At 41.1% G+C, this 22525-nt stretch overlaps 3 protein-coding genes across 3 annotated transcripts; 2 read left to right on the forward strand and 1 right to left on the reverse strand.

Moving 5' to 3' along the window:
* Positions 1-513: 513 nt before the first annotated feature.
* On the forward strand, positions 514-6725 carry LOC307041245 (uncharacterized protein; the record flags this gene model as incomplete). The annotated part of the gene is made up of 20 exons (XM_079684549.1): positions 514-608; positions 1252-1313; positions 1598-1750; positions 2977-3153; positions 3657-3761; positions 3855-3917; positions 4013-4093; positions 4183-4269; positions 4351-4437; positions 4529-4609; positions 5043-5129; positions 5223-5303; positions 5393-5473; positions 5563-5649; positions 5741-5827; positions 5919-5999; positions 6089-6175; positions 6269-6349; positions 6445-6531; positions 6619-6725. Exons 1-20 carry the CDS (start codon positions 586-588, stop codon positions 6723-6725), a joined length of 1785 nt encoding a protein of 594 aa, XP_079540675.1. The 5' UTR covers positions 514-585.
* Positions 6726-8117: 1392 nt separating this feature from the next.
* Positions 8118-9658, forward strand: LOC307041247 (uncharacterized protein; the record flags this gene model as incomplete). Its single annotated transcript, XM_079684556.1, has 5 exons — positions 8118-8169; positions 8268-8348; positions 8439-8537; positions 8621-8974; positions 9605-9658. 4 exons carry the CDS (start codon positions 8118-8120, stop codon positions 8971-8973), a joined length of 585 nt encoding a protein of 194 aa, XP_079540682.1. The 3' UTR covers position 8974; positions 9605-9658.
* Positions 9659-17208: 7550 nt separating this feature from the next.
* LOC307040141 (leiomodin-2-like) lies at positions 17209-21466 on the reverse strand. Its single transcript, XM_079682723.1, has 3 exons — positions 21066-21466; positions 18649-19881; positions 17209-17363 (listed from the first exon to the last, which is right to left on the reverse strand). The coding sequence occupies exons 1-3, from the start codon at positions 21327-21329 to the stop codon at positions 17343-17345; spliced, it is 1518 nt and encodes a 505-aa protein (XP_079538849.1). The 5' UTR covers positions 21330-21466; the 3' UTR covers positions 17209-17342.
* Between the last annotated feature and the right edge of the window lie 1059 nt (positions 21467-22525).

The following is a 22525-nucleotide window of genomic DNA, read 5'->3' on the forward strand; positions in this document are numbered from 1 at the left end:
GTATTTGTACCATTTTATTTCAGTAAAATAAAATATAATCAACATGAACTTCACATAGAAACTCACTCTACACTTACTCTTGCTACATTTTTTATATTCCCAGCCATTTATGGTTTTGTTTTACTTCGATATCGCCCTTTTTTTAAGTGCAATGCATTTTATGCCTTTTTTCAACACACTTTTCAAGTAAAACATTGTCATTTTTGTAATGCACTACACGTATCTGCAGTTATAAGTTACAATCATGTCTGCATACTTTTATTTTTTTTACTTTAAGTACACACTGCATATTATAAAATATGCTTATTTGCATGCAATATGACACGGCACCTTATGAACTTTGACCCTCTTGCTCACCGTGCAAAAGTTTCTGGGTCAGAACAAGAGAAGCATTCTGCAAAATGAGAGGAAATAAAGGCTTTCCGCATCAAACATGCAGATTAGGATATGTAATGTTTGGGGGTGTAGTGACACAGGCAGGGAGTTGAACAGCTGCAGACTCTCCAGGTGTCTTCAATGAGTTAATCAGAGCTGAGGAGCTTCAGTTTAAAAGCAGAGGAGCTCCATCAGATCACAGCAGGAGGCATGGAGCTCATAACGTCTGTGAGGTGAGGACAAACTGTCTGATTCTTTAAAAGCTGCTTCACCAAACAGTAGGTTTTACTAGACATTTTTATAATGTTCAAAAGAAAGTTGGAGAAACAAGAGAAGTCAACAGAAGTAAAAAAAAAACAGAGGACATCATTTCAAGAATGAGATTTTGTCACAGGGCTAAATAACACATTATTCAGCAAATGTCAATATTGTGGTCATTATGAAACAGTGGAGCACATTTTTTTGCAATGTCCCAAATACCATCAAGAACGTATATTACTAAAGGAAGCACTGAACAGAAATCAAACAGAATTAAATATAGTAGAGATTTAGAGAAGGAGTTCAGGGGATGTAGCATAGGGCAGTGTTTAGGTTGTTAAAAAGGACAGGAATTGTATTAAGAATTGAGATTAACACTGAACTGATCCACACTGCATTTCAGAAGGTGGCGGTAAATGCACCTAAAAGATGTTTGCCAACTGCCATAAAACCATAGAAGAAGAAGACAAACCATCTGATTCTTTAAAAGCTGCTTCTGAGAGGTTTAACTCGTGTGTGTGTGTGTCTGTGTGTGTGCGTGTGTGTGTGTCTGTGTGTGTGTGTCTCTGTGTCTCTGTGTGTGTGTGTGTGTGTCTGTGTGTCTGTGTGTGTGTGCAGGGTTTTGTGGATCTGTCTGCTGCTGGTCGGCAGTGGGGAGAGTTTTCCTGCAACAAAAGAAGGTGAGTTGAGAAAACACTGATATATTAAGACAAAGTTACTCTTCAGTATACATGCATGGATATTTGCACATTTAGATTAGAAGTGAAAACAAATCTGAAATGTTTAAATTTAAAAAAAGCTATTTGGTGCAACATCTTTAGGAAGATATGTTTAACAGAATCTGCTAAAGCTTAAAGTCCACAGCTGCATCTATTGGGCTGTTTTATGTTTTTTAATATATGTAGAAGCGTGACACCTAATTGTTTTTATGTGTATCCCTAACTTGCGACCCGGGGCTCTGGAGGATCTGAATCCCAGTCCAGCACTAAAGCTCCAAATGAGGATCCTCAGACTTACAAACCAGACGAGTTCATCATGCCTTCAGATTCAAACCAAGGGTCCGTCAGCCTCACTGCTCCACCCACTGAAGCTGGGGATCAGCCTCCATCCAGAGAGGGTACACACATCCTTTACTCACCTAGAAGTACACACATCCTTTACTCACGTAGAAGTACACACATCCTTTACTCAAGTAGAAGTACAGATACTGGTGTTTAAAAATACTCTGTTAAAAGTAGAAGTACTGACTAAACTTCTTTACTCAAGTCAAAGTAAAGAGGCTTTGAAATGTACTTCAGTAAAAAGTACCCATAACTAGCAGCTGTTTTAAAGAGTACCTGACCTCCCTTTATATTAATAGAACAATAATGTCATTGTTAGCTAATGAATGTTTCCATGGTGAACAACGGCAACATGACAACGTTTCCATTGGTCCCTCTTCTTTAGAGAAGACCAGGAAATGATGGATACACGGATCGTGTTCAAATCAATAGGCACGCAATGACTCTAAATAATAATGATCACGCCACCAAACACACATTCAGACTAAAGGAACCAGCCTGTTTGGAAAATGTGAGAAGTAGAAAGTACAGGTATTTGGGTTCAACATGTAAGAAGTAGAAAGTACAGGTATTTGGGTTCAACATGTAAGAAGTAGAAAGTACAGGTATTTGTGTTCAACATGTAAGAAGTAGAAAGTACAGGTATTTGGGTTCAACATGTAAGAAGTAGAAAGTACAGGTATTTGTGTTCAACATGTAAGAAGTAGAAAGTACAGGTATTTGTGTTCAACATGTAAGAAGTAGAAAGTACAGGTATTTGTGTTCAACATGTAAGAAGTAGAAAGTACAGGTATTTGGGTTCAACATGTAAGAAGTAGAAAGTACAGGTATTTGGGTTCAACATGTAAGAAGTAGAAAGTACAGGTATTTGTGTTCAACATGTAAGAAGTAGAAAGTACAGGTATTTGTGTTCAACATGTAAGAAGTAGAAAGTGCAGGTATTTGAGTTCAACATGTAAGAAGTAGAAAGTACAGGTATTTGAGTTCAACATGTAAGAAGTAGAAAGTACAGGTATTTGAGTTCAACATGTAAGAAGTAGAAAGTACAGGTATTTGTGTTCAACATGTAAGAAGTAGAAAGTACAGGTATTTGTGTTCAACATGTAGGAAGTAGAAAGTACAGGTATTTGTGTTCAACATGAAAGAAAGTAAAAAGTCGTCGGACAAATAAGTAGTGGAGTAAAGTACTGACACCAGATAAATGTACTTAAGTACAATAACAAAGTATTTGTTTTCCACTACTTCCCCTCCTCTCCTCCATCTGGTTCTGGTGGAAACGCAGATACAGATTTTGGAGTATCGTCGTCCAGTTTGGTCCACAGCGTTTCTCCTGCTTGGAACAATCCTCCAATGTTGGACTTTGGTGACGGACCCGTTCCTTACATCGGGAGTCCTGAAGCGTACCACTTTGGTCCCGGGTTTTTCCCTTTCGGCGCCATTGAATCTGTGCAAAAAGGCAGTAAGTCTGTGTTGTGAAAATACTGAATGTCCTCTTCCAACATGAGAGTCACATGCTATCAGAGGTATCCCAACTGTAGCTGTGAACATGACAGCATGTGTGATTACCTAGAAGAGCATCAGGACTGTTTGAGGCATGTGATAGCTATGTGATTAACATGATGATTCAGCCTCTATGGAGAGAGACATATGACAAGCATGATCATTTCTGACGTGGAGCTAATCTGAAGTAAACATTGAATACTGCTTTCTATTCCTCCATCTTGTGACTGTGTGACTCCCTCTCTTGGATATCAGCATGTGAAGGACACTGTTCAGGAACTAGTTGATGCTCTGTATGTGATGACTCCTTCCATTCTGGAGAGGATCACAGATACATGGATCCTGAGATTCAAGCTCAAGCCGGGGACGAGTGCTGCCGATGATCTTTTAGATTTGGTTCAGAAGCTTTAAGTTAAGCGTATTCTCCATAAACTGGTTTAAATTTGTCTGAAACCTCTCTAGTTGCAGAAAGTACTGCAGCAGCAACAATTGGACGTGTTGAGGGACCTGTTCCCTATGATGGTGCGAATCAATACTCCAACGTAGGCTATCCTGTTACAAATGAAGGTATGTTTTCCAACTTTTAGACTGGATTGGAAGCATTAAATCACATTTAGTCCCTAAAAACGTGGACATTTTGCCTAAACATGTCTGTTTCAGGCCAGGCTGGTCTTGATGATGGTCCTTTTGCCTATGATGGTGCAAAACCTGTGTCAATAGACTGTAAGTCTTCCAATAAAACTATTTAGAAGCTTAGAATTAAGGTATTTGTTTATTTGTCATGGACTCCTTGACTTTATGGCTAAATCTATCTCTAGTTTCCCCCGGTGGACGTGTTGACGGACCTGTTCCCTATGATGATGATACTCAATACGCCAACGCAGCTCCGATAAATGCCGGTGAGTCTTTTAAGTTTTAAACTGGTTAAGAATCTTTAAATGAACTATACACTTCTGGACATTTCGTCTAAAACAGCCTCTGGTTCAAGGTCAAACAGGAAGTAACCCAGCTGCCCCAGGTGGACTCTATGATAGACCTGATCTCTATAGTGGTGTAAAACCTGTGTCAATAAAAGGTAAGTCTTACAAACTATAGAAGCTTGAAATTAAGTTTTTGTCCATGGACTCCTTGACCTTTTGGCTAAATCTATCTCTAGTTTCCCCCAGTGGACGTGTTGATGGACCTGTTCCCTTTGATGATGCTACTCAATACGCTAAAACAGGGTACAGCATTAAAAATGAAGGTCAGTCTTCAATCTTTTATACTGCTTTAGAAGCATTAAATCACATTTATTCCCTAAAAACTTGGACATTTTGCCTAAATGTCTGTTTCAGGTCCGACTGGTCTCTATGATGGACCTGTTCCCGATGGCACTGCTACTCGTTATGCCAACGCAAAACCTGTGTCAATAGACTGTAGGTCTTCCAATAAAACCATTTAGAAAATTAAGGTTTTTGTTTATTTTTCATGGACTGCTTGACTTTATGGCTAAATCTATCTCTAGTTTCCCCCGGTGGACGTGTTGATGGACCTCTTCCCTATGACGATGATCCTCAATATGCCAACGCAGCTCCGATAAATGCCGGTGAGTCTTTTAAGTTTTAAACTGGTTCAGAATCTTTAAATTAACTATACACTGCTGGACATTTCGTCTAAAACTGCCTCTGGTTCCAGGTCAAACTGGAAGTAACCCAGCTGCCCCAGGTGGACTCTATGATAGACCTGATCTCTATGGTGGTGTAAAACCGATGTCAATAGACTGTAAGTCTTCCAATAAAACCATTTAGAAGCTTAAAATTAAGGTATTTGTCATGGACTCCTTGACTTTATGGCTACATCTATCTCTAGTTTCCCCCAGTGGACGTGTTGATGGACCTGTTCCCTTTGATGATGATACTCAATATGCTAAAACGGGGTACAGCATTACAAATGAAGGTCAGTCTTCAATCTTTTATACTGCTTTAGAAGCATTAAATCACATTTATTCCCTAAAAACTTGGACATTTTGTCTAAACATGTCTGTTTCAGGTCCGACTGGTCTCTATGATGGACCTGTTCCCGATGGCGCTGCTACTCGTTATGCCAACGCAAAACCTGTGTCAATAGACTGTAGGTCTTCCAATAAAACCATTTGGAAAATTAAGGTTTTTGTTTATTTTTCATGGACTGCTTGACTTTATGGCTACATCTATCTCTAGTTTCCCCCGGTGGACGTGTTGACGGACCTGTTCCCTATGATGATGATACTCAATACGCCAACGCAGCTCCGATAAATGCCGGTGAGTCTTTTAAGTTTTAAACTGGTTAAGAATCTTTAAATGAACTATACACTTCTGGACATTTCGTCTAAAACAGCCTCTGGTTCAAGGTCAAACAGGAAGTAACCCAGCTGCCCCAGGTGGACTCTATGATAGACCTGATCTCTATAGTGGTGTAAAACCTGTGTCAATAAAAGGTAAGTCTTACAAACTATAGAACCGTTTAGAAGCTTGAAATTAAGTTTTTGTCCATGGACTCCTTGACTTTATGGCTACATCTATCTCTAGTTTCCCCCAGTGGACGTGTTGATGGACCTGTTCCCTTTGATGATGCTACTCAATACGCTAAAACAGGGTACGCCATTACAAATGAAGGTCAGTCTTCAATCTTTTATACTGCTTTAGAAGCATTAAATCACATTTATTCCCTAAAAACTTGGACATTTTGCCTAAATGTCTGTTTCAGGTCCGACTGGTCTCTATGATGGACCTGTTCCCGATGGCGCTGCTACTCGTTATGCCAACGCAAAACCTGTGTCAATAGACTGTAGGTCTTCCAATAAAACCATTTGGAAAATTAAGGTTTTTGTTTATTTTTCATGGACTCCTTGACTTTATGGCTAAATCTATCTCTAGTTTCCCCCAGTGGACGTGTTGATGGACCTGTTCCCTTTGATGATGATACTCAATACGCTAAAACAGGGTACGCCATTACAAATGAAGGTCAGTCTTCAATCTTTTATACTGGTTTAGAAGCATTAAATCACATTTATTCCCTAAAAACGTGGACATTTTGCCTAAATATGTCTGTTTCAGGTCCGACTGGTCTCTTTGATGGACCTGTTCCCGATGGCGCTGCTACTCGTTATGCCAACGCAAAACCTGTGTCAATAGACTGTAGGTCTTCCAATAAAACCATTTGGAAAATTAAAATTAAGGTATTTGTTTATTTTTCATGGACTCCTTGACCTTTTGGCTAAATCTATCTCTAGTTTCCCCCGGTGGACGTGTTGATGGACCTCTTCCCTTTCCCTATGACGATGATACTCAATATGCCAACGCAGCTCCGATAAATGCCGGTGAGTCTTAAGTTTTAAACTGGTTCAGAATCTTTAAATTAACTATACACTTCTGGACATTTCGCCTAAAACTGCCTCTGGTTCAAGGTCAAACTGGAAGTAACCCAGCTGCCCCAGGTGGACTCTATGATAGACCTGATCCCTATCGTGGTGCAAAACCTGTGTCAATAAAAGGTAAGTCTTCCAAACTATAGAACCATTTAGAGCAGGGGTTCCCAACCTTTTTTCCCCAAGAGCCCCCCAAATGACTCCTGTTGGAAGTTGCGCTCCCCCCTACACACACGCAGGGGGGTGGGGCGCAACAGCAGTAATTAAAGTTTAAAAGTCTCAAAGATGCCACAACTCCTGTCACAAACTTGATGAATGTGAAGTATTTTGTTAAAGGAGGATGAAAGCGTAACTAAGGAGCTCTATTGGAGTGACTTTGATGGTTATTGGACTCAGGATTCATTCATTTGGATTCCCGCTGTATGAAGACATTAAAGGACGGCGCAAGTGGAAACAATTCACGAAGGGATTAAACTGTTTAAAACACATGCTCAAAGTAAGCCGGATTTTGCCGATGTGTTTATGTGGATTCAAAAGTCGTAAATAATCTACAAAATGGAGGAGACCGATCTGATCGGAGCAACTGAGACAAATAATCCAACTGAAACCGGCATGGACAATGACTGTTTTTTAAAATGCGCTTATCCAGAAAAGCCTGGTTTGGACACTTTATGGGCAGAAGAAACATTTCTATTAAAGAAAGAATTATACATTTCTGTCTTTATGCTTATAATAGCTACTAACTTGAATTTCTAGGCTTTTAGTGACAATCATGTATTGCGTTACAATATGTAAAAAAAAAAAAAGTTGAAAAAAAGTCTAAATATCATCTGAGGCCTGGCACCCCCCCCCCTGTGATCTTTGGGGACCCCCCACGGGGGGTGCGCCCCCCAGGTTGGGAACCACTGATTTCTAAGCTTGAAATTAAGTTTTTGTCCATGGACTCTTTGACCTTCTGGCTAAATCTATCTCTAGTTGCCCACAGTGGACGTGTTGATGGACCTGTTCCCTTTGGCAGTGATACCCAATACCGCAACACAGGCTACCCTGTGACAAATAAAGGTACGTTTTTGTCTGGTTTAGAAGCATAACCTGTCGTTGTTTCATTTAACTTCTCGATCTTTCTCCTAAATATGTCTCTGGTTCCAGGTCAAACTGGTAAGAGCACAGCTGATGGACCGGTTCCCTATGGAAGTGCTTCTCATTACACAAACGAAGACCCAACTAAATACAGTAAGTCTTCCAACCTATAGACCGGTTTATAAGCATAACATTTACTTTGTTTTCCATAAACTCAAACCTCTCTGGTTTCAGGTCAGTCTGGTAACTCAGGATCTGTTCCCAGTGGCGCTGCTCCTGAAGTGATCTCTTATGGTTATGGAGGTTATCCTTTCACCAACATGGACGGTAAGTTACCCAATTATCCTTAGATTAGTTTAGAGAAGAAAGTTTGGGAACCCCTGGTTTAGAGGCATGTCTTTATGCCTGAATCTGTCTAGTTGCAGAAGGTAACACTGCTCCCTCAGGAAATGTTGATCATGGGCCTGTTCCTCATGGCGCTGCTACTCACTATGCCAACGCAAAACCTGTGTCAATAGACTGTAGGTCTTCCAATATAACCATTTAGAAAATTAAGATTTGTTTGTTTTTCATGGACTCCTTGACATTTTCGCTAAATCTATCTCTAGTTGCCCCCCGTGGACGTGTTGATGGACCTTTTCCCTTTGGCGTTGATATTCGTTATGCCAATGCAGCTCCGATAAATGGCGGTAAGTCTTTAACTTTTTTTTAGAGGTTCAGAAGCTTTAAATTAACTATAAACTGCTGGACATGTTGCCTAAAAGTGCCTCTGGTTCCAGGTCAAACTAGAAGTAACCCAGGTGGTCTCGATGATGGAACTGTTCCCTTGGGCGGTGCGACTCATTACTCCAACGTAGGCTACCCTGTTACAAATAAGGGTACGTTTTTGACTGGTTTAGAAGCATGACGTTTGTTTCGTTTAACTTCTTGACATTTTGCCTAAATATGTCTCTGATTTCAGATCAAACCAGTGTTAACACAGCTGATGGAGCTTTTCCCTATGAACCGACGGATCCTGTGGTATTTCCCTGGGCCAAAACCTCGTTCATGAAACCGAACAACTGGAGGCCACCTTTCTGGGGTTTCTCCCAATGGGAACCAATCACTGAGACCCCGACGAGCGATAAGTCGCCTCCGCTGTTTTCGTCCTACATAGTCCAGTCCAGAAACAACTACAAGCGGGAAAAAGAAGTCCTCGCTCACTCCAGTTTCTCCCCAGAGTCTGATGGACCTCCAGACTCGGAGGTCTTCGACGCACCGAGGAGGAGGAAGACACCGGGGAGTCTTTCCATCGCAGGAACCAATGTCTTCTGAGGTACAATGCAAACAGTTATTTAGCTGCACATGCATGGGTGTGTTTAACGCTGGGGACATGAACCCACAAACAAATGAGAAATAGTTTGCTCCAAAAAATGTTAACTTTAAGACTATCACCTGAACTTTTTAAAGAACATCCGTAAACATTCATCTGGTCTTCTGAGGTACAACGCAAACATCTTATTTAGCTGTACATAAGATAAGAAGTACTTTTTGATCCCATTTTGGGAAATGTTTGCAACTTCCAACAGGAGTCATTTGGGGGGGGCTCTTGGGAAAAAAGGTTGGGAACCCCTGCTCTAATGTACAATGCCTTGTCTTTTTATGCTGCTGACATGCAAAGATTTCCCAAATTGGGATCAATAAAGTCCTTATCTTAACACTGGGGACATGGACCCAGCATAATATGTGAAAAATAGCTTGCACTGAGAAATGTTTACTTTAGTTACACAATAAAGCTAAATATATATATATAGAATAAATGCCTCTCTATGTGTTATCATCAACGTAATGCAATCATCCAAAATCAAATGGAGGAATCCCATTGGACCAGAGAGATGATGCCTTCAGGGACCAACACAGATACCACTTTATTGATTCATTACTAAACTTTGACTCTTTCTTGCAGGCGAACTCTGACTATTTCCTGGAAAAGTATCAATAAAAACACTTCTGATCATAATCAGGTTTTCCTTTCTTTGAGAGTCTGAGAATGTGTATTAGTTCCCTTTAACTCCACATCCCACGGACTGAAACTGTACAACTGTGACGTTAATGTAATTTTTCCTGCTCTGCAAGTTCTACAGTGTGACCAAAGACTGGAAACTGATATTATATGAGAGCGTCTCGCAGCTCTTGTCTTTAGATTGTGCTCTCTGTCCTCACACACTAATTACTGATTGGACATCTGTCCTCTGAAGAGCCTCTTCTGAGCAGAAATGACACACACACACACACACACACAGTCTGCATGTCACAGGAAACATGAAGAGTTATAACACAATGTGCATCATGCAGGAAGCGATATATTTAAATTAATGTCCTTTTTTTCATTTTGGTTTCTGTTGATTCTCCAGTTTCTCTGTGGGTCTTCACAATAAAAGCCTTTCAGGTAAAGGAAAGGTTATAATCCAGTGCTGGCTCATTACAAACAATGTTTTCTTATTTGTATAGAAATGTCCTGAATGTAAAAGCTGCAGGTTCTGAAGATGCCAACACACATATTGAGTAATGTCTGGAAAACACATATAAAATTACCAACGATCAGTTAAAATGTTCCCAAACGAGTCTGAAAAATATGGGAAATATTTCAAGAAAATATCCTTTACAATGTGTGAAAAATACCAAAAGATTTCATGACAATATAAAATGTCTGCATTTGATTAAAAAATGTCCCGATAAGCCACGAAACAGACAGACATGAGTAATGTATTCTCAAGTGAGAGAGTGTGTCTCTTTATCTTCAAAAGTCTGTCCTCATTCTGCTGATGAGCCTCTCCACTTTTGATTATCTTGTCTTTAGGTGACACACACACACTCTCTTCTTGTATTATATATAATTGTATTTCCATTTCTGCTGCCCTCTAGTGGCTTAAACCTTAGGATACTGTCTCCAAAGAAGACTATTCTTGTATTGTATTACTAGCAGTCTGGTCTAACTCATTCTGTACACTGTATATGTGTATTCAGATACTATCTCATACATTTCTGTTTATTTTTGATTTATCGCTCCTATGCAATGCCTTGTAAACAAAACCATTTCCTGATTTAAGATCAATAAATATAATCTATTCGTATTTTTACTTTAACATGTTATCCTTTTTATCTGATACAATACATTCATAAAGTCAACCATGTTAGACAGAATTCCTGTGCAGGTGTAGTTTCTGATCTGTCCACATGATGGCGCTCAGTTTCCATCATCAGGATGAAACGGCAGAATTTGCTTTAAATACAAATGTCTGTAATAATTGCACAGAAACATCCTGCTATTAGTCTGTGTGTATTTAACCTCTGTAATGTTTTATTTTTCTGGTAACCTTTTTAGTTGTCACACAAAATACGTCAAAAATACCCTAAAACCTTCGAAAAATGTTCAAAGAGATTCAGAAAAATGAAAGCAAAAAAGCAGAAAATATCTGAAAAACATTTCACAAAGATTTTCACACATGTGCAAACACTTTTCAAATTCATATCTTCCAAGTAGCTTTAGACGGCACGTGCACTCTGCTCTGCATCAGCCAAACAGCTCGCTGCACCCGCACTGCGAGGGGGACCCAAGTTCCCATCAGCAAAAACACGTGGGTTTGCTATCCTGGCTCCAAAATGGTGGAATGAGCTCCCCATTGACATCAGGACAGCAGAAAGCTTACACATCTTCTTCAGACTGAAAACTCATCTCTTTGGACTCCACTTCGAGAGATAGAACTACTAACAAAGCACTTATATACTAATAAAGGACTGGCTTATCTAAAGCCAGTTGAGTAGCACTTGAAATGTTTGGCTCTATGAAACCTGATGTACTTATATGATTCTGTTTTCTTCAAGTTTGTATTTTGTCGGTCGAAAGCACTTATTGTAAGTCGCTTTGGATAAAAGCGTCAGCTAATGTAATAACGAGTGTCCTTTTAGGACTCATTCCTGCACCTCTTATCGATGGTGTAGCTCTACAATGCTTCACTTCCTTGTACAAAAACATGCTGCCATTAATCTGTGTATTTAAGCATGTTATTTTTTTGTAGCATTTTTAGTCCTTGTTACTGACTTTGTCTGCCTATGTACACATTTACAGAAAAATGTCCCAAAACCTAAAGTGTGCAAAAAATATGTTAAAAGATTTAGAAAATTTTTAAAAAACGGGAAAATGTCTGAGAAATATTTAAAACATTTGACACAAATCTCCTAAAGAAACACACACACAGTGCGGGTGGGAAACATCACATCCTCCACCCTGATCCTCAATACCGGAGCCCCTCAAGGCTGCGTGCTCAGCCCTCTGCTCTACTCCCTGTTCACTCACGACTGCGTGGCCACACACAGCTCCAACACCATCGTGAAGTTTGCTGACGACACGACCGTCATCGGCCTGATCAGACGGCGACGAGACGGCGTACAGAGAGGAGGTCGAAAACCTGACATCTTGGTGCCAGGATAACAACCTCCATCTCAACGTCAGCAAAACAAAGGAGCTGATTGTGGATTACAGGAAGCAGCAGGGAGAGGGACACGCCCCCATCGCCATCAATGGGACTACTGTGGGGAGAGTCAGCAGCTTCAGGTTCCTCGGGGTCCACATCACTGAGGACCTGACTCTTCACTGAGGACCTGACATGGACTCATCACTGAGGACCTGACATGGACTCATCACTGAGGACCTGACATGGACTCATCACTGAGGACCTGACATGGACTCTTCACACCACCACCCTCACCAAGAAAGCTCGACAGTGGCTCATCTTCCTCCGCAGGCTGAGGAGGTTCAAAATGGACTCCAGGATACTCTGCAACTTCTGCAGGTGCTCCATAGAGAGCATCCTGACCCTCTACAGGTGCACCATAGAGAGCATCCTGACCTTCTGCAGGTGCACTATTCTCTATCTATGGCACGTCTCTACTGGGAGTTGTAGTTTTAAAAGACGTTGCCAGTATTAAACTGTGTACATCCCTGGAGGTTTAGGGGATAGGAAACACTCAAATTTAAAACATATAATTAATAAATGGGTGAAAATTGCTTGTGCCCATAATGGGCAGCATTAATATATATACCCACATGACTGCTAAGGTCAGAAGAGCTTTATTCAATAGCTGGTCTTATGTCTGTGACCCCTCCTGTTGTTCATTGATAAGCCTGAAACATGCACTTGTCAAGGTTCAGAGGCAAATTTTGTAAATATGGCAGTAGCCATCGATCATCTTAAGATAAGATATACTTTATTGATCCCAAGTTGGAAACATTTGCGTTAGATCAGCATGTGTAACAGTTGTAAATATGCAGTGGTGTTTATTTGTAAATCATTTAGTATAATCACACAAATTCTGTTTTTCATATTTAATAATTCTGTGTTCTTTATTTATTGATTGTTCAATACCTGACAAGGCCGGAGATGAAAAACTTGGGTCGCAGGTTCCTCAACAGTGCATCACAAGACATCTATCAATATGTGTGTTTACCTCCACCATTAAACTGTCGTATTCTCCACATTTCTTATACTATCTACATACATCTTATAAGAGTATAATACATATGTATAATATCAGTTAAAATAAGTGCTTCAACATAGTTAACATTGCTGGAGGTATACACAAAGTTTTTCATTCATTGCATAACTACACCGTTTGTGTATATATGTCAATAAGCCTGAGAAAATCTTGAAAGGGATGTGCAAAATAGTCATTATATACAGTCTTTAATTAACTATTAGTAGAGAATAACGAGTAATGAATATACTTTATAGCAGGGGTCGGCAACCTTTTTGATATGAAGTGCCATTTAAAAAAAAAAATGTTATCAGCGTGCCAACGATCGATAATTATCAACGGGGGGGGGGGTGGGTTGAGGAGCTTGACGAGCTTGACGAGCTTGACGCTCGTCAACTATCAGCAGGAGGGCGGGGGAGCCTCGCTGCGGGGAAGCAGTGTGTGGACCTGTCAGCGCAACTTACATGATGCCGAATTTAACAAATACATTTAAATAATTGGTTTAAACGGCATAATGATAAGGACGATCGTCCGTTCTGTGATTCTCCAGAGCACACATGTTATGATATTAGGGTCATGCAGGGTGAGATGAGATCGCTGTCCCTTTAAGAGAGAGAGAGAGGGGTGCGGCTTTTGCATGTGTGTTTGTGAATGGTAGAGCGACAGTGAGGGAACGTCTGTATGTTTCTGGAAGTGAAACGGGAAAGCAGAATAACAGAGGTCTGTGATGTATTTTGTGAAACAGAAGAACAGCTAAATAAATGCAACGTCCTCCCTAGAAGAGCTCGCCTCTCTCCAGTCATTTAAGCTAAAGTGGGTTATTGAACCTGAAGCTTGTTGCTTCTGTCCTTCTCCTACGGTCTGGGAGCCGACAGGAAAGTTCAACACACAGATGGCCAGTCCGCCCCTTTGTAGCATATTATTTCGATGAGAGATGAGCAGATCGCCACTGGGCTTTCTACTAAATACACAGCCACGCAAAAACTGCGTCATTTGTACAGCTCCTTATGGGTACTGCAATTAGTGAAGTGCTTTCCTCCGTGGTGAAACGATCAGCACTGCACCACGGAGGAAAGCGGCAGAAAGTCACCTGGAGATAAAGAGAGCGGGGCTGCGTTGCGTGCATGACTTCCTTCTGCAGGTAACGGGGAGACGCGCTCTGGCGGCGGTCTCGCGTTCAGGATCCGAAAATTAATTTAAATATTTTGCACACTTATTCCACTTATGCCTAGTGTGCCACTGGTTACGGTGCCGCGTGCCAATGCTGGCACGCGTGCCAGGGGTTGCCGACCCCTGCTTTATAGGGATCCTATTAATATCTAATAATAAAAATAATGAAATTCAATAACATGCTTTAACCACCAGGTGTCCCTTTATATCAGCTGTGCTCGTTTATGGTGTAAATACAGCCTATCTACCGATTGGATCAAATATAAAAGTCAGCCGAATTAGTGTTGATACTGTAAGGAGACGTATTGTGTGGAAATAAATGTAAGATGATGTTTAATTGCTGATATATTTATGATCCACGTCACGTTTTCAGTGTTGGCGGCAGTTCCTCATGTTTGTCTAGAAGTCTTCTCATCAAGGCTTTATATAATATTTATTGATGGCTGTAGCGTACCCCAGCCATACCCTGGCGCCGCCACTGATGGGAGGTGATATTCTATTAATTTTCACGTTCACAGTCTGCTCCGGAGCAGATTAGCCATTCAGCATAAGTTACCATGGAGATCTACCCCGCTAAGAAGTGAACCAGCGTCGTAGGACCGGAACCCCAGAGTTTACCCTAAAGTTAGCTCGCTAGGGGAAATCCGGCTTCGTAGTACAGGCCTCTGCTCTCACTAACTTTCACTTTCGTTTCTGTGAAGCTGAAGCTCTCCTGTTTCAGTGTTGCTCCTCCTCTCAGTGTAGCTCTGAGTGAGGGTGTGTCACTCTCTAGGGAGGACATTAACTCAGCTTTGTAACAAGAGGACTTTTGACATTATGTTTACCATGTTTTTGTTACAAAGGAGAAAAAGTTACGATGGAAAACTTTTGTCACAAATAGGCCTCAGTGTGATTTTGAGGTTCTACAATAAAACACCTCTTTAAAATGACTAGACGCAGATAAATAGAGGTCTGTAAGTTAAGTGTCTCAATCAGAGATTAGCAGGTCTAAATTACCTTCCACCTCTTTAGTATCAATAGTATCTGAGAAAACACATGATAATGTACATACACTGTGCACATACATGATGTATTATCATCACTTTTATTTTCATTCATGACTTTGGAAATCTCGAGTTTGAACATTTAGGAAACAAGCCTGGTTTATTCCACCGATGTGTGCATGTAATTCGTTTTACTATAGATAGATAGATAGAGAGATGGATGGATAGATAGATGGATAGATAGATAGATAGATAGATAGATAGATAGATAGATAGATAGATAGATAGATAGATAGATGGATAGATAGATAGATAGATGGATGGATGGATAGATAGATAGATAGATAGATGGATGGATAGATAGATAGATAGATAGATAGATAGATAGATAGATAGATAGATAGATAGATAGATAGATAGATAGATAGATAGATAGATAGATAGATAGATAGATAGATAGATAGATAGATAGATAGATAGATGGATGGATAGATAGATGGAGTGTCCTAATGAGGGAGAGTGAGTTCAGGACAGTGAGTCACACACACTGCTGCGTCTCTCAGCACTTCACAAGTGGACCATTTCATGTCCCCGCAATTAAACATGAGAAACATTTACGTGGTGTTTCGTTAAAGATGTGAGGAGTTGTACTGAGGGAGTCCCACGGTCACAAACTGCTCCCTGAAGACCGTCCATATTTACTTCAAACAGGTGTGTGTGTGTGTGTGTGTGTGTGTGTGTGTGTGTGTGTGTGTGTGTGTGTGTGTGTGTGTGTGTGTGTGTGTGTGTGTGTGTGTGTGTGTGTGTGTGTGTGTGTGTGTGTGTGTGTGTGTGTGTGTGTGTGTGTGTGTGTTGAAGGACAGAAAGCTGCAGCTGCTGCTATAACATCTCTCTGTGTGCGGTTATGAGTTGATCCCCCTCTCACCAACATGTGAAGCTGTTGTATGAAACATAATGAAGTCTTTAAGAGGTGTTGTGACAAGAAGAAGAGAATGTTTTTACAGCCCACTGATAGGGGACTTACTATTTTATAAGGAATGCACGTTCTGGATGAGGTTTCCTTATAGAGCGGCAGAGTAATGAGTCAGCATTGTACCATCTTTACACCCTAATTACCCTAACAAATAACGTCCATGGTTAATACAAGCTGAAGAAAATGTTGACATTTTGCTCCACGACATTAAATATCTCAGTAAATAACCCACTGGGGAATTAACAAGTGTCTAAACCGGACGTCATCACGCCCAACATTAGCCACCTTTAGCTTAGCGGTGGTGAAGTAAAGTCTTGAATGCATTGATTGTTTATAGCCTAATGTTAGCTTTTCAACCTTGAGATTGCACATATGCTTCAAAAATGGTAAAAGTGGTGTTACTGAGTGGATATGTTATCCTGCTGAACAACACGTGTAAGGGTTATAGACTTGTGTTTGCAAAGATCTTATTTGCTGCAATATTGCAAAATCCAATGGTAAAATCCCATTAGCTTTTTGCTGAGGGAGCCCTTGCAATGTTCCGTAGGCTATACATAAAAACATCTTTCAAGGATAATATTACTAAATCTTTGACCATGATACATGATACCATTTCTGTAAAAGCCATATAACGCAAATGTCTTTATTATACGTTTTTGTGAACTTTGTGAGGCTTCAACAACAAAAAACACACTTTGCTGTTTTTGGTATCAAAGTTTAAATGCCAAAGCGGGATCTAAGGCCAAATTAGCTGAATAAATAACGATTTCAACCAAAATACATTCATCTGTATGCTATAAAGAAGAGACACAAATAAACAACTATCTGTATCAGGAAGGATTTGCTCCAAACCTTTTGACATAACATTAACTTTATTTCTCGACACATCAGAGTTCACAGTGAGTTCCACACGGTAACAAAACACTCAGCAGTCTGCTGCTACGCCGTGTGACAAGTTAAAAAAGATACGGTTGAAAAAGTGACATTTAAGCGTGAAATAAAAATGAAATACTTTATAAAAAGTGAGAGGTGTTCAGCTGAGTTCAGGCCTGGGACAGATCCACCTGTAGGGCAGAAATAGCACACATATTGAGTTATAGCACCCAAAATGAACAGATATTACATTTCATAACACAATCTAACAAAATAATCTACTTTGGACTTTCTGGCTACACTGAAGGCTATCAAGAGTTACTTTATGACGTATTCGCATTGGTTGAATCATGTAATGTTGGCGAAGGTAGAACACGATACATTTTGGAGAGGATCCGACTCACATGGAAACTTTTCTTCTCTTATGGAAACAGCAGGGGTCTTCTGGCAATACTTCTGTTATTGGTTTGTTTTCAACAGATGTCATTGTTTTCCAAAATCACATCTACTATTTGGAGAGTGTTTCATGAATTATTAAACTCATTTTGTTTGCAATAACCTAATAACAATTTGAGCTTAAAGGTGGGGTAGGTAAGTTTCAGAAACCGGCTCGAGTGCACAAAAATGTGAAAGTACGCAGCCAAAAAGAATCCGCCCCTTCCTTCAGACTTCCTTACAGAGCACCTCCTCCGCGAGAGCAGGCTGCAGTAATGTTACATATCAGGCAAAGCTAAACACATCTAGGTTACCAATACTACACAGCCAAAGCAACTCCGATATTGACTCTGGTTTGACTTCTCCTAGTTTCCACTTTCTTTTTGTTCTTAATTTGCTCAATTTTGCAAAAAAAAATCTTTTGCGACCAGTTGTTGACCATGTTGAACCTAACTCTGCCATGGTGAAAGTGGCCGCCTGTTGCTGGCGAGTCAATGACGACACGCCCAATGAGGGCACGAGATACATTTGTGCGTGCACGAGATGGAAGGCTGACCGGCTAAACGGATTGGTTGTAGTTTTTAAAGTACTACGGCTTCCACAGATGACATTTTTTTATGGATTCTTTGTCAAAGCACTTCAGATATTCATTGCTATCGGGATGTTAAGAGCATTACATGGAATATAACAAAAAGTGTATCTCGAGCCGGTTTCTCAAACTTACCCCACCTTTAATTCCTTTAGTTCTTTAAAACACTTTGGACCAGATTACAGATTGTCTTAAACACTCTAAAGACTTAGTGGGAATCTGAATAACACTCATCTGCTCTCTTCCCAGAAGCCATCAGTCTTATCATACAGCGGTGAAGAAGTCAAACTATTTATAACATGAGAGAGACTCCAGGAATGACAGAAGCTGTCCTCTGGTGACAGCAGGCTTTCACATTGAGGGGGTCTAATGGCTTTTGGAGGCTAAACCATGTCTCCGATGCTATCACTCCAGGATACAAAATACTTCAAACAAAGATGGGGAAGTCGTACCCTTTTTAAGGACCCGATGCTGCTCCCACGGATCGCCGCCATCAGGTCGTCGCGGCCTGACCTTTGAGGCGGCGGCAGGTGTGTCGGTTCGTCTCGTCTGTTCTGGATGGACGGCTTCAAGGTGTTCTTCAGGTCTTTGAAAATATCTGCGCTCTCCTTTTCATTGGCGCCATTCTTGAGCTTCTTCGTCTTTGTCTTCTTTTGGTTTGACTGCGTCTTTGTGTTGTTTGAGAATTCGTGCTGTTTGACCATTTCGGATATCTTCCTTGTCGGCACTGCTAAAGAAGGAGGAGGAGGAGGAGGAGGAGGAAGGGGGGGATTTCTGTTCTGCTTTTCGACAGTCTTAGAAGATTGTGATGGCTTGTTTGGAAGTGTGTTTTCTGCAGATAGACCTTGTCCCGGGACCTCTGGAGGACTGTGTTCCTTCTTCTCTTGGAGCCTCCTCTGTCTCTGCTGGTCCTGGTTGCGTGTCAGGATGCTGGTCGACGTCATTCTCGGCCCAGGAAGGTCGAACTGGTATCCAAGCTTCAGCAGGGTTGTGTTTTCCCTCAGCAACTGGACCATTTCCATCTCCACTTTCCCCCCGCAAATGTGCCTCTGGTTGTGGAATCGGAGCTCCACGAGGCTCTGGTTGTGTTGCAGCGCTGCTATCAGAGCCAGGATGCCCTGACCAGACACAAAGTTGGACTCGATGTTCAGGTTTCTGATGAAGCGGTTCTCACGGAGCATCTTGGAGACGGCGAAGGCAACCCGGTCGTCGGCGTGGGTGTTGGCGAGGCTGAACACGTGGACATGAGTGTTTGTGCAAAGGGCCTCGGGGAAACGAAGCAAGGTTTCCTGGGAAATATCTTCAATGTTGTTGAGGTTGACTTCACTTACGGAGGGGTCGTTACTCAGGATCTGCTTCAGAGTTTCATCGATGACAATCGTGTTCCCACTCGCTCTGTCGGAAATTGTGTTTGGGTTTTGTTCTGTGGTTTCAGTCGTCTTCAATTCACCCTTTGAGACTTTCGACAGACCGTTCTTCAGAGGACATTTAATCCTGATTGGAGCCTCCTTTTTACACTCATCTTTCTTTTCTGTTTGATCTTCCTTTGCATCGTTTTCACTTGACACATTCTGTGCTCTCTTCCCCTTTGGTGACATCTTCTTCCTGTCGCTGTCTGGAATCTTGCCGGGGGTGTCGGTGGTCACTGTCTCTCCTTCCCCTCTGCTCTTATCTTGGCGTCCCTCCTGCACACAATAACAGGACAGAAAATGAGGTCAAACCCTGACATTTTCCAGCCTCTGACTTTTAATTAAGAACCCTTTCCACTGCTTGCAGACAGTCATTAAAGCTGGCATTTGCATTTCTCTGACAGTCTATATTTTCAGACTGTTTTCCACCCACACGTTTTAAAGAAATTGGATACATGTAACACCTTCTACATCATTATATGTTTGTATGTTTTAACATTATGGTAAACATGCATCTGAACTGATAGAGGACGCCATAAGGACCATTTGGTCAGAAAGCAAAAGGCTTCACATGAAAATGATATTAATTTCGGCCCAATATGTAACATTTCACATTAAACTGCTCATGCATACAGTGATGTCAACCTTTAACCATTTTGAGTACTTTTGATGAAACTACAAAAAGAGGCAACAAATACGTTGGCTTTCAGTCCCTAGTTTGGGATAAGCTCCAAAAACAATCCTACATTTGGATACCGTCTTTCAAACTCCACACCTGCCTAATAGCTTCTAGTCTCTAAGCCACGATTTCCTCCTGCAGGTTCTCTAAGGACGCCAAACAACTGTTTGCACAGGATGAAAAGGAGAAATCATGACGAGTAAACTGATCTGCATGTGAAAAATAGTTGGAGTGCTCCTTAAATCCCAAACTGAAACTGAATCTGTTTCATTTTTTTCTCCCAAAGGGCTGTCAGGGTGTTGATCTAGATGAGTCTTATTTTGTCGGAGTGAGACTGTTAGGACTTGTCACTCAAATCTGTGCATTACTTAAAATACTGCACATGTTATTGCTCCAATATTATCTGGAAATACAGATTTAAAAAAAAAGAAATAAAGCTTGTTTCATCAATGAATACAAAAACACATTAAAATATGTTTTCAGTTAGGTTTCCCTTCAAAGTGTGATGCAACTAACTACATTTAGAAATGTAGAGGAACTTAAGCATTTACTTTGCAGATCTATATTACTCATACTTTACATATCAACTCATTTGTTATTATGTATTTCTTTAGATTGAGATCTATAGACCATCAATCAGAGATGACAAAAAGATGAACCCATTACATTCATTTAGTTAACTTAAGTTACAGATGCATGGTGCAAACAGGGACCCTTTTTTAAACAACGCCTTGCTTGTTATAGATTGATTTGCGGTCAGAGTATTGATGTCTCCTCTCACCTGTCTGTCCTCCATCCTCTCGTCCTCCACCAGCTTCTTGTTCTCGTCCTCCCAGTATTTCATCAAAGCGTCCCTATCGAAGGTCCCAGTTGGGATCTTGGCGGTCTGGTCTTTCTGCCTCAGGCCGATGGGGACGTTGTCATCGAGGACGGCCAGCTCCCTCTCCAGCTCCTGCAGCTCCTCGGAGGACAGAGTGGCCAGCAGCTCGTCCTCGTCCACCTCCTCGTTCTTCTTCGGCTCCTTACGGTACCCAAAGGTACTCATGGTCCTTCGCTCGTTCGAGGAGTCGTCAAACTCTTAAATCTCTTGCACTTTAACCCCCTTTTTTGTACGTTCAAATGTTCCTTATGTTGTTGATCTTGTCATTGACTTCCCTCCATTAAGTTCCTTCAGAGAAAAGATGCTTTGGTAGACTGGTGGTGAGTCAGAGAGTCCTCTACTGGCTCCAGCTGCCCAAGAAGCCTGACAGGGGAAATAAGGGGAGGGCCGCCATGCCACTGATGGTCCTGTCTTTTTTTAGGGTGTTGGGTTGGGGGGGGGGGTCAATGAGATAGGCTTACCGCAGGAATGTGAACCCTCTGAGTGGCCTGTGAACAAAACGTTGGGGGGACAAAACGCCGTAGGGAGACATCAGAGATGAAGATGTGTCCGGACACTGAATGCAACACACACTTGAATGAATGCCACAGCCTTGGTTGTGAAGTTGTCCGGGAAACACTTGTTCTCCCGGAGGATGGCAGGACTATGTTCAGTACAGCTGATTGTGGACACAGATGCTGTTTACACTACAACTCAACAACCTAAATGTCAGGACAGACTGAGTTGTTACCACTCTTACAGCCATGTGTTGGAACGAAAAACAAAGCAGTGACCAGGTTTCATTTCATATTCAATATTACATTTTTAAACATATTGCACTGTCATTCTTTTCAGCCAACATGAATGAGAGTTACTTAAAGTGCTCTGAACTAAATGAAGCTGCTGATGAAGACTGTGATTTGATTGAAACCTTGTACACCTACTAAATAGACCCTCTGGTGAGAATGAACTTTCACTATATCTCAAATATTCAGTTGATTATTGACTATCCATTAAGGCAGATTACTGATAAAAACAATAGACCAAACAACAACAGAAATAATCTGACTTTGTCCTTTTAAAAACCTGGCTCCATTGCCAAAATGTTGGCTAGAGGTCAATCTGTCAACCAAGGAAGTTCAATTCTGGTTTGCAATCACTGTGTTCAGCAAAGAAATCCTAGAAAATAGAAAAACGGAAGTAGAGAGATTCAAACACAAACCCAACTTTATGTTTAATTGCTGCCGAGCTGTAACATATGGACCATACCATGTGACATAAGTGTTGTCATTATTGTGTCCACCCCTATACTGGAGTAACCTCAGTATAGATGTGTAGAACTGACCTTCAGTTTGAATAAAATGTTTTTGGAGGGAGCACGG

This window comes from Notothenia rossii (assembly GCF_949606895.1).
Source record: "Notothenia rossii genome assembly, chromosome: 5".
Classification (NCBI taxonomy): Eukaryota; Metazoa; Chordata; class Actinopteri; order Perciformes; family Nototheniidae; genus Notothenia; species Notothenia rossii.

What these genes read in the sequence shown, in the direction of transcription:
- LOC307040141 (XM_079682723.1), bottom strand. Translation starts at nt 21,329, where the DNA reads ATGAGTACCTTTGGGTACCGTAAGGAGCCGAAGAAGAACGAGGAGGTG. An exon ending in AGAGGATGGAGGACAGACAG is followed by an intron (nt 19,882 to 21,065) that starts GTGAGAGGAGAC and finishes TATTGTGTGCAG; the next exon opens with GAGGGACGCCAAGATAAGAG. An exon ending in GCATCGGGTCCTTAAAAAGG is followed by an intron (nt 17,364 to 18,648) that starts GTACGACTTCCC and finishes TCTGCCCTACAG; the next exon opens with GTGGATCTGTCCCAGGCCTG.